This window comes from Typopeltis vanoorti, chromosome 7 (assembly GCF_054136105.1).
Source record: "Typopeltis vanoorti isolate ZY-2024b chromosome 7, IOZ_Tvanoo_1.0, whole genome shotgun sequence".
Lineage (NCBI taxonomy): Eukaryota > Metazoa > Arthropoda > Arachnida > Uropygi > Thelyphonidae > Typopeltis > Typopeltis vanoorti.
Window position 1 is genome coordinate 64,158,058 of NC_143555.1, and position 12,803 is coordinate 64,170,860.

General features: G+C 35.8%; 1 protein-coding gene across 2 annotated transcripts in view; it reads left to right on the top strand.

Annotated features, from left to right (window-relative positions):
- Positions 1-12,803, top strand: part of Nup98-96 (nuclear pore complex protein Nup98-96) — a 610,292-nt gene that overhangs the window by 573,001 nt on the left and 24,488 nt on the right. For both annotated transcript variants that reach the window (XM_090395312.1, XM_090395313.1), the window contains one exon: positions 5,848-5,987. In XM_090395312.1, coding sequence (XP_090251438.1) covers positions 5,848-5,987 — 140 coding nt within the window. The remainder of the gene's footprint in view (positions 1-5,847; positions 5,988-12,803) is intronic.

Below are 12,803 nucleotides of genomic sequence, written 5' to 3' on the forward strand. Positions count from 1 at the left end.
TAGTTTAATCCTTTATCCAAGTGTAAGCAAACAAAGTTTGCACCTGAAGTATCTTCAGGACTGGGGCAACTCGTATGTAAGCAAATATCATGAGTTGCCCCAGTCCTGAAGATACTTCAGGCACAAACTTTGTTTCCTTACACTTGGATAAAGGATTAAACTAAATATATAATTCAACAGGAATGCAATTGGGATACATATTTAGATGTATTCTAGATGGAATTACACATGTGTTTTAAGTGAATGTGCTGTGGAACTGATGCCATTAACTTGTCTGTTTAATGAAAATCTTGCATCAGAACAAGTTCATGGGGAGTGGAAGGGCGGTAAGATAAGACAGAGTGGCACTGCATAAAAGTAGTGGTAGAATAGAGGTATCAAACTATAGGCCTGTTTGTATTTCTTCTTTAGTTGTTAAGATTTTGGAGAAATTGGTAAGAACTCGTATATAAAATTGGACAATGAGAGCAATATTAGTTATGCAGGCCAACACGGATTTATTAAGAGACACTCTAATTTTAGTAATCTGGTTACCTTTTACAATAGAATAACAAGAGCAGTGGATGGTGGTAAAGCATGCACTGTCTTTTTTTGCAAAAGCATTTGACTGGATGCCACATAACAAATAGTTTTTTTTTTTTTTTTTTTTTTTTTTTTTTTTTTTTTTTTTTTTTTTTAAGGTTGCAACATATGAGTTTGGATATAGGCTGGCCTGGTTGGCCAAGTGGTTAGCGTATCTGCTCTCCAGCCAAAGGCTATGGGGTTCGAATTCTGCCGTGAGCATGGATGTTTGTGATTGTCTGTGAAAATACTAGTGGTGGTGGGCATAGTGTTGGCATAGATAATGATGAGGTTCGCTGTAGTTGGACGAAGAGCTGTAGAGTAGGTGCCCTCCCTTGATGAGTCTTTAGACTCCCTGGAGGTGTCACATAATAATAATAATAATAATAATAATATCAGGCTGGTAGGTTAGATTTGGTAACTGGCTTTCTGATAATAAATAAATAAAATAAGAAATAGAACAAAGGAAATGGCAGAAAATCATACACTGACGACAGAACATAAAGAATTGACAGGAGCCATACATAAGGCACTCAAAATGACAAAACAAAAAGCTACAAATACAAACCATAATGGGACACCAAAGAAAGAACTAGAAGAGTGTGAAATTATAAAAATGAAAATCCAGAATTATTGTTTAAATTTTTAAATGTTATGTTAGCTTAAATTAATGCCACTTACATTAAATCTTCATAATATGACAAAATAAACATATCATTAAAATCAAAAATAGCTTGAAAACTTAAGTCAGTAGCCAACTTGATCATCTTTGATTATCATAGCTTTGATAATCAAAGATGATTATCAAATGACTTTGACTGCCCAAAGCGCCAATTTCACGGTGGCACTGCTGTAGACCATGGTGGTCTACAGCAGTGCTTCCCAAACTTCTGGATGTCAGGGCCCCCTTTGGAAAAATTAAAATATTTCACCCCCCCCCTCGAAAAAAAATCGTAATATAGGCTATTATTATAATATTTATTGTATTTATATTCAGTACAAAACATACACAACGAATATTGCAAAAATCAAATGCAAATATTACATTTTAGCATCTTACATACACATTTGCCATAGCACATTATCTCATATTTTATATAGATAGATATATTGTTATTGTACGTTTGCAGTACAAGCACATGAAACGTAAAACGATTAGTAATAAAGAAAGAATTAAAAACATAAAAGAAGTTTAATAGCAATTTAATGTAATGGATGTGTTTCAGTACTGCTACACAAAAAAAGTCAATATCAGGTGAAATATTTGAAACTGCAATACTTAGATTTCTGCTTTGAAATGAAACTTATATGAATAAGCATATATTTACTAATATTCATTAAGCGCCAAAATACGCAGGAAGCAAAATTTGCAAACCTGCACCAATGTGTGATTTTTTTTCATTAAAATATAAAAAATAACAAAAAAGAAATAATAAAAATTAAATATGTTTCTTTTAAGATAAAAAAAAATCTTAGTCTTAAAAAAATTTTAAATTTGTTTTTATTATTTCGTGTCCCCCCCCCCCCCCAAGGGGGCCATGGCCCACAGTTTGGGAAGTGCTGGTCTACAGGACATCCACAAGGTGACAGATGAGGCCTTGGATTGGCTTTCCAGACTGGACATTGACCTGTAGCTGTTCTGTATTCCTTTTGCCATAAGAATAAATAAATAAATAAATAGCTTTGATATTCAGCCGGGGGGGGGGGGGGGGGTTATAGACTCAGTTGGTGTGGACCGAAACACAGTGATGTACAATTGGCATAAATTGCTCTTAGATCTGTTAATTAAAGAACTATTGCACAACATATCATATTTCTTAAATTCAAAGTTGAAGTAGTTATGATATTTCTTTCGGTAGCAATTTTGCATTTGAGACAAAATTTGAGAGATAAAAAATTCTAACTTTCAGATTTAGAAATTTTGCATGTATTTACAGTGATTTATTATGAAGATTTCAGTTAATTAACATTAATTATGGCTAACATAACATTACATTTGAAAGTTAATTGTTCATTCCAAATTTTTATAATTTTATGCTGTACTGGTTCTTTCTTATGTCTACCATCATTGTTTGCATTACACAATTTTCATACATAATCTACCTTCATTTAGAAATCTTAACAAAACTCGTGTAAATTCTAGTGACATTTTGATGGAAAAACAGTTAGCCATTCAAGCTATTTTTTACATAATTCTTTCACCCTCTGTATATTTTCCTTTACTGATGATATTACATTACTACAATCCTCTTACTTACTTAACATTCCTAGCACTGCACAAGAAACACCAAATAATGTGCAAAACTTATATCTGCCATGCTATTCCTTAAAAATATCTGCTATGCTCCTCCTCCATATTAATGAAGGAGGAGGAGCATGGCAGATATTTCCTTAGGAGTAAACAACACAAAAAGGTACAAATGCAGACTATAATGGGACACCAAGGAAAGAACTAGAAGAGTGTGAAATTATAAAAATGTTAATCCAGAATTGTTTAAATTTTTAAATGTTATGTTAGCTTACGTTACTACTGCTTACTTGAAATCTTCATAATATGATAAAATAAATAAATAATGCCGGATTGTAAAACTCATCACATGATGTGGCAGGCATCAAACCTAACCCAGTGGTACTAGTTAACTCTAGGTTTTCAACTTCTCCCTAAAGAAGAATATTTGTCGTGCTCTCTTGAAGAACTATTAGTTCTCTCCACATTTAAAATATATCATATTTTTATGCACTTATTCCATACTAAATTGAAATTCAACAAAAGTATTTTATAACTCTCCTTAAAAAATTTTTGATTGTGTTTAAAAGAGAGCTACAGGTTTTGTCTATATTTCCATTATTTACCTGATTTGGTAATTCTATTGTTATCAACTTCTTCTTTCACTCTGCCTTATCCCATGTTAAACGGGGTCGGCACACCAATCTTTAACCTTCCTCTTCCAAGTTCTCCGGTCCAGGGCATCCTTCGGACTCCATCCTTTCTCCCTAAGATCCTCTGTCATCTTATCCCTCCACCTGAGCTTGGGCCTGCCTCTTTTCCTCCTTCCCTCTAACTCCATATACTCCACTCGTTTACCAACATACTCCTCACCCTTCCTCTCAACATGTCCAAACCACCTCAGCCTACTTTCTTGTATCTTCTTGCCAATTGGTCCCACCTTAACCGTCCCTCTGATGTAGTCATTCCTTATCCTGTCCTTCTTTGTCACACCACTCATCCATCTCAACATCCGCATCTCCGTTACCTCCATCTTCCTCTTCTGTGCCTTGGTTATAGGCCACGTCTCCGCACCATGGAGCATCGCCGGCCTCACCAGCATCTTATAGAGCTTTCCTTTCCTCTTACAACTCACTCTCTTGTCGCACAGGACCCCGCTCATCTTCCTCCAATTCATCCAACCGCATGTTATTCGGTGCTGTATTTCCTCATCCAGGTCACCATTCCTCTCGACAACCGACCCAAGGTACTTGAATTTCTTCCCTGAAATTAGCCTTTCACCCTGGAGTCGTATGACGATATCCTCGTCACTCCCCGTTGACATATATTCAGTCTTCACCCGGTTAATTCTCATGCCACTCTCCTCCAATGCCTTTCTCCACTCTTCCAGGGTATTTTCAAGGGATAATTCGCATAGAACAATGTCATCGGCAAACAGCATGCTCCATGGTGCCTCCTTCTTGACATCCTCCACTAGTACATCCATGACCAGGTCAAAGAGGTAGGGGCTCAGAGCTGACCCTACAACAATAGGGAATCCTTCTGTCATGCTGACACTAGACCTGACCTGACCTGAGTTTCTGTTCCCTCATACATCTCCTTCACCAACCTCACGTACTTCTCCGACACCCCCCCCCCCTTCTTCCTCATATACCTCCTGCCTGGCCACTCTGTCGTATGCCTTTTCCAGATCTGTAAACACCATGTGCAGATCCACTTGCATCTCTCTATATTTCTCCATCAATCGCCTTAGCGCAAATATTGCATCCGTTGTCCCTCTTCCTGGCATAAATCCAAACTGCTCCTCACCAATTTTCGTTTCCTGCCGTAACCTTGCTTCAATTACTCTTTCCCATATTTTTAATGTGTGTGACATCAGCTTGATTCCTCTATAGTTGCCACAGTCTTGAACATCTCCTCTTCCTTTGTAGATTGGGACGAGAATACTTTTCCTCCATTCCTCTGGTATCTTTTCCTGTTGGGCTATTTTACACATCAGATCCCATAACATATCCACGCCCTCACTGCCCAAACTTTTCCATACTTCCCCAGGTATCTGGTCTGCTCCCACAACCTTTCCATTCTTCATTTTTCTCAGTACCCAAACCACTTCCTCTCTACTTATGTCTTTCACCGGTCTCTCATTTACCTCTCCATCATCGCACCTCTTTCTTGGATTCTCCTCATTTAGTAGTTTTCGGAAATATTCTTTCCATCTTCCTCTGATTTTGTCCTCGTCTTGTAATACTACTCCTGAGGCATCCTTTATCTGCTTGACTGATGTTATGTCTTTTGAGGCCTTATCTCTGGCTTTCGCTATTCTCAACAACTGAGCTTCGCCACCGTTTCTCTCCAGTTCTTCATAAACCTCATCAACTGCCCTCACTTTCGCCCTTGCCACAGCTCTCTTTGCATTTTTCTTTGCTAATCTATATGCCTCCTTGTCGGCTCTAGTTCCAGTCATGTCCCATTTTTTCTTTGCCTCTTTCTTTTCCTTGATCTCCAACTGCACCTCCTCATTCCACACCATGCCTCCTTATCCTCAGGTGGTCCCTTTCCTGATGTTATACCAAGCACCTCTTCTCCAATTTTTCTAATATTCCGACTATTAACGTCCCACCATTCTTCCACATCCTCTGGTAACTTCCTCTTCCAATTTCCACCACTTTATTCTCCTCTGTACCCACCACTTCTGTCTATTCTTCTTTTCCCCTTTTATATCACAGTCTACCACAACCAACCTGTGCTGTGCTGCTACACTTTCTCCATTAATCACTTTACAGTTTTTCACCTCCTTCTCTCCATACATTAACTATGTAAGGGCTGCACCATACAGTTATTCATATTCCCTACTATATTAAGAATTGGTTGTGTATGTGTTCAATTCCAACTTTCATTCCATCTATGGCACTAAAAAAGTTTTGCTAACTTAAAATTAAATGTATATGATTGTATAAAACATGTTTATAAATGCAAGAAATTGACATTTATTCTGTATCATTTATTTATTGGCAACTTATATAAGAATAAAACTGAATTATTTTCTTTTTATTTAATAGAAAATTATGAATACCTCCAAAATTTCTTGGAGCATTTAGCACCACCAGAAAGATCCAGTACCATTTTAAATTGGAATACAGGAGGACAAGTATTTCTAGATTATATAAACATTAGTCAAACTATTGATAAAGTGGTAAAGGTAAATTTCAGATTTTGCATGAACTTATAAAATTGTGATTGACTATATATACACATGCATTTCAAATATATGTTTTTAAAACTATTTCATGAATAGACATACCTTGTTTTATATTTTACTACTATTTGCATTAGAAGGTGACCACAACAGATTTGAAGCTTATAGAACAACTTGCAAATCAAATAATAAAAAAAACTTCAGTAAAGCATGGATGTAAATAAACAGCAAATTTAACATGACTTCGTATCTTTCCTCCAGACAGGGGACAACTGTTTGTTGCAGAGAGAGGAATTCCCAGTAATGGTACTGGTCCATTTCATTTCATCTGCTGCTTTCTGTTTTTTCCCCATATTCTTCACTCTACCTTTTTTTTTAACATTCCTATTTTTCAGATCATAATGCAGTGTCTGTTATGAAGTTCAAGCTGTGTACATCCAGAATGCGGGACCTGATAGTGTCACACTATTTTGGCCACTGCTTTTTCAAAATGGGCAGTCCTGGTTGGACAGGATCACTTGGCTAGTAGGCTTGCTGTAGTGTTGTTATGGCATATGGAGTAACCATTGAATTCCACTTTTGGGCATAGTCATCGCTTGCCAAATAGTGGGGGGGGTTCAGATGTTGCTTTGTGGCAGGTGTGGAGCTGGCAATGAATTCCTCCTTATGATGAATTTTTCATCATTTATGATGGGTTTTCAACAAGTCCCAACCTAGAAGAACCATGTGCACATCAATTCAGCAAAAATAATAAAGCAAAAAACATTAAAAACACCTACAAATATGCCATATTTTCTAACTATACTTTCAACAAGTGATTCTGATTATATAATTTCTGATTGGAAAAATATCACATCCTTTTTCCATAAGGATTTACAAGATCCCCATAATCTGTGGGAAAAAAAAAAAAAAAAAACATATTTAGAATACATTCTGATTGAAACATTTAGAACAATTACTTTCCGCACATGTCGTGCAGGAGAAATACCACTCATGGTAATCCACTCACAAAACTGAGGAGGTCCCTCTTTTTTTTTTCAAGGTTTAATATCAGAGTAGGACCCCTCTCAGTGTTTCTGATGAGGAGATTTACTCCAAATTAGAAGATTAAGAAGTGGCAGCCATCAGAAGAATGAGTATGTCAGCAGACATAATTGTTTAAAATTAATATGAAAAGAAGAAAAGTTAAATGAAAATTATTTTAATCATGCAAATTTTTGACTTAGTATCAAAGACACTTTCAGTATACTGACAATGGAACACAATAAAAATAAATTTAACAGACACATTTTAAAAAATGTCATCGTAACATAGGTAAGCTAACAACTGGTCAATAAAATTCCTAATTAACAAAATTATTTTTTTTTTTAAAAAAAAAAAAGTGTGTGTGCTCGCACACACATCATCTACCAATAATTGTCCAGACTGTTATTTCAAGTTATGGAACATTTCAGGTTTATCATCATCATCATCAAATTCCTGCCATGTACCCTCAAGGGGTGTACAGGATATGATAGTACTACATGAAAAAAATTACATCATTACTAACTTCCTATCTACAATTTTCCTCCAAATCAGTCTGTTACTTGTCAAGACTCCAACATTATCAGATCTTATATTTCTATCGTCTAAGGCACTTTGTACTGTATCAATCCACCTATACCTTGGTCTTCCTCTGAGTCGTTTTGCTGCCAACCTAGCAGAGAACACTTATTTTGCGAATCTTTCTTCGCCCATTCTGTTTAAGTGACCATACCACCTGAAATTAGCTCTGCTAACACATTCTTGGATGCTGACAATGTCAAGTTCTTTCCTAATATCCTCATTTTTAATATGATATTGCCATTGATGCCATCTGTTCACGCCTATAATCTTTCTCAGGACTCTCATATCTGCGGTCTCTAGCCTTTGGTCAAGTGTTTTACTTCTGATCCAGCTCTCAGATCCGTAAGTTAAAACTGGTTTGAACACTGTCTTGTATACAGCTAATTTAGTGTTCCGACTAATTTCTCTATTATTCATACCAGCTTTGCTTATTCTCTTGTCTATTTTTATATTTAATTTACCATCTTCACTAAAAATTGTGCCAAAGTAGCTGAAATGTTTTACTTGTTCCACAGGTTCTCCATTCACAACACAGTTGACATTTTCAATGATTCTGCCTATTTTCATTGTCTTTGTCTTTTTAATGCTGACCTTCATGCCATATCTATTACAACAGTTATTCGATTTAATCAGAGAATCTTGCAGACTTTTAGCGGATTTATTTACAAGTACAACATCATCTGCATAAAGCAAAGAGCTGACATTAACATCTCCAATTTTGATATCATGTTTAATATCACTTTCCTTCATAATGTTATATATATAGATAATGAATAACAGAGGGGATAATGTACATCCTTGTCTCACACCAGATTTAACATTAAACCATCTTCCTGTACTTCCTTCAATTCTAACTGCTGACTTACAACTCAAATAAAGACTAAGTATTGCTTGATACAATGCCCCATTGACACCATATAACTGTAGCGTTTTGAATAGCTTCTCTCTTGGCACCTTGTCATATGCCTTTTCCATATCAACAAAACTTAAATACAGATCTTTGTTATGTTCCCATGATTTCTCAACTATTTGTCGTAAAGTGAAGATCTGATCCTGACAGCCTCTATTTGGGCTGAATCCAGCTAGTTCTTCACCAAGCTTTTCTTCCACAATTCTTCTCAACCGTTTCTCAAGTATACATGCATAAATCTTACCAGGAACACTCAGTAGGGAAATACCTCTGTAATTCTCACATTCAGTTTTATTTCCCTTTTTATATATGGGTATTATGAGAGCTGTACTCCAATCATCAGGAATTCGTCCCTCTGTCCAGGCTTTCTGAACTATGCAGTGCAGCCACTGTAAGACTCTTATACCACCATACTTCAGCATTTCGGGTCAAATATCATCTATTCCTGCTGCCTTTCCACATTTCAAGCCTTTGATGGCTTTTTCTACTTCAAGTATGGATATGTATTCCTGACTGCAGCCTGGTGAGTGTTTTTTACCAATGTGCTGTCATCACTGCTTGTTTCATTTAGCAGTTTTTCAAAGTAATTACTCCATACTTCAAGGATATCTTTTTCTCCCGTTTTCATGTCACCTTTATCATCTGTAATTCCTTTTACAGCACTCTTCCCTCCATTCCAAGCTTCTTCAACAAACCTCCAGAATATTTTGCCACCTTCTTGATATTTATTTTCTATATTCTGGCCAAAGTCCTCCCATGACTTTTGTTTAGCTAGTTTTACACAGTGTTTAGCATTCTTGCATTTGTCTCTGTATTCTCTAAGAGCACAAGCTGACTTATTTGACGGGAACTTTTGATATGCTTTCTTATTTTCCTTCACTGCCAATTTAACTTCCTGTGTCCACCAGGAAGTTCTGAGTTTTTTATCCTTGCACACAACCTCACCACATGCCTCTCTGGCAGAATCAATCAATGTTTTCTTCAGAGTTTGCCACTGAATCTCCAAGGTTTGATTCCTGTTCTCAAACTCTTTCATTTTCTTTTCAATAAACTTTGTGTATTTTACTCTACAGTTCACATCAGAGAGCTGTTCAACTTTTATTCGCTTTAAAACTTTCTTACATGTTATTCTTTTCAATATGAAATTCAATTTTATCCTGCTCAAGACTAAATAGTGATCATTTCCAATTTCAAATCCTCTGTACACTCTGGTGTCTTGCACCAGGGAGAAAACATCACTATCAACAATAACATAGTCAATGAGACTTCTTATTCCTTGCCTCTTCTCTCCATGTGAATTTGTGCACATTTTTATGTTGAAACATGGTGTTAGTAATAACCAGTCCATGTCCTGAGCAGAAATCCAACAGATATTTGCCATTATTATTAGCTTTGCTCTTTTCTCTAAATTTTCCCTAAATATTTTTGTATGTCTCACAATCATTTCCTACTCTGCTATTTAGAATCCCAACAAGGACCAACTTTTCCTTTTTCATTGTGTCAGTTGCTTTTTCTAAAGCCTCAAAAAATTCCTTCACTTCTATCTTAGTAGAACCTTCTGTGGGACCATAGGCACAAATAAGTCTCATTGTCCAGTTCCCCATTCTCATATTTGCCCACATTACTCTATTTGAGACTGACTGCCATCAAGAAGATTAGCCTCTTATTTTGTGTTGAATACTGTGGTTACTCCTTCTTTTCCTTGATTGTCATTGCCTGAATATAGCATTTTGTATTTATTGCTCAGAAAGATCTCACCGGTTTTGTCTTTTTTGTTTCAGTCACCCCTGTTATGTCGATCTGCTACTTATCTAATTCCTCAACTAGCTCCATTTCTTTGCCATTCAGGCTTCTTATGTTGATAGTACCGATCTTTAACTCTAGTGATGTTGAGTTGGGGTGTGTTTTCAGATTTGTTCCAGTAGAACTTTTCGCTGTTCGCCCTGGTTCCCTGGCGAAAACAACCGGGGCATTGTTTAACCGGGCGATGCCCCAGCTTGCATGAAATTTTGTCGTGTTGTACCATCATTTTTATTTTGGTTTAACCAATAAGAATACAATTTGGTCAACTAAATCCCAAATTGTCAGCCCATCCTCGTTCATTCAGTATCCAAGTAGCTACCCAACAGGGTGCACCACGAGAATGTGAGGATTGGACATTAGGTCAGAAGCCGTGGTCGGTTCTCTGCATTCCTTTAAAGGCTATGTGGAGGTCTCCTCTCAGTTATACAGCTTTGACCCTTAAACACCCCATATATATATATTAGAGCCAGTAAATCTCTGTTAACCTCCCTACCAGCCGTGGTGAATAAAATAGTGAGACCTAATTGCACTTCATATCCAGATTTTGCTGGATGTCATGGCCAGTTGGGGTGTTAATATTACAACTCAGTGAAGCTAAGGAATTATTAACTCTTTTAAAGATAGAAATTAACTCCCTAACAACTCACTCTCAACTGTGTCAACCAAATTTTTAAACATTATTCATATTTCATCAAATTTATAATTACAATTGAGTTTTTAATTTATCATGCGACTTAAACAGAATTTCAGTTTACTAGTCAGCTTTTCTAGGACTCCATCTTGTAATATTGCAAACATTAGGGATAAATTAGTAGCTAATATATATGAACATCCTCTACTCAGGATGAAATTTTCATAGGAAAAAGTCATGACGAAGGGTCATGACATTTTTGATACAGTGGTAGCTCTCTAATCCGAACTAATAAAAACCGTGTTCGTTCGGATTAGTGAATTTTCCCTCGAGAGACGAAAATAACTAGCGTTTAAAACAACAATAATCAGATTCTAATGGTGCATCAATTTAATTCTGTAAATAAATGAAGTAACTGATAGAAAAAAGCTATTGTACTGTATACAATATAAAACTTAGAAAATAATATACATAAGATTATTTTAGTAAAATATTTAGCTTGTATGTACCTGTATTGTTGAGGATTCTGATTTAATAAAATTGCATACTGAAGTACATAACTTAATTTGTGTAAAAAAAATCACTTTCTTGTACACAACACAAAACAAGTTTCACAAAGTAACACAAAAAAAAGTTTTATTTCTTAGTAAAAAAATCATTGATTTTCTTTTGCTTCTTGGAAGCCTAAACTTTTTTTGAATGCTTCTTCTCAGAGCTTCATTAGCAATAACATTTTGTGGAATGGCGTATCATTCTGCTTAGCCCATTCTGTACACACATTAAAACTGTCAACTGCCTCTTCATGTTTTACTTTTTTTTCTTCAAGTTCTTTATCGTCATTATCGTCTTCTAATTCATTCTGTAGTGTTATATTTATAATTTCAGCGTCTGATTTGATTTCGAATTCACTTTTGGTTCTACCTGTAATCCATTCTGTAACATCTGTTTGTGAAACTTCAACATCTTGATTTATATTTTTAACCAAAAATATGCACGTTTTGAATTTCCTCTTTTTGTGTATCACCGTAGTTATAAAAAGACCATAGTTTTTTCCATGATGCTCAAATTGCCTCAGGTTTGACGGCTTCCCAAGCAGCAGCAACTGAGAACGCTACATCCTTAATTATTAATAGTAATATAAAAATAATAATACGTAATAAATAAAACTTTTTTTTTTCCCTTTCAAACTGTAGTTCAGATTACTGGAGGGTTCAGACTTAAGAGGTTCGGATTAGCAAGATACCACTGTATCATAGACAGAGGTCTACATTCAGTTCCTTCTGAGACTATCAACATCAACAGAGTGTGCTTTCAAACTCTCATGATTCTTTTCAAAGCAAAACTACCTCTTTCAAACCTAATACATCCAGAATCAAAAGCTCTGAAATCTCTGAAGGAAAATAACAAACTCATTTATTACCAGAGCTGTTTGCCTATATTGTAAGCCTGTTTGGTTACCGTGCTATTGTAATATCTTTATTCTAATTAGCAGTGCACTTTTGCTTTTGTAACCTTTCTTACTTATTCTGTTGCATACTGTGTTTATCCACCTTTCGTATTTACTAGTCGTATGCCTATGAACACTGGAAAATTTATTTGTTAAGACTGCGCCATCGGTATTTCTATATCGGCATAAGACTTAATAATACGTCCGATAGATCTCTCTCTCTTACTAGCATAAATTCCTTCAATAAAGTTTGCATAAACAGTCGTGGTTCTTAAGTACTTAGTACTTAATGCCTTAGTTGTTTCCCGCTCACAGATCCGAGTTTATTTAAGAAGTGCATTGTAAAATAAAAGATCAGGTGGCGCTCTATTGACATATAATTAAAACACATTTATTTACATTAATAACAAAGTACATTAATTA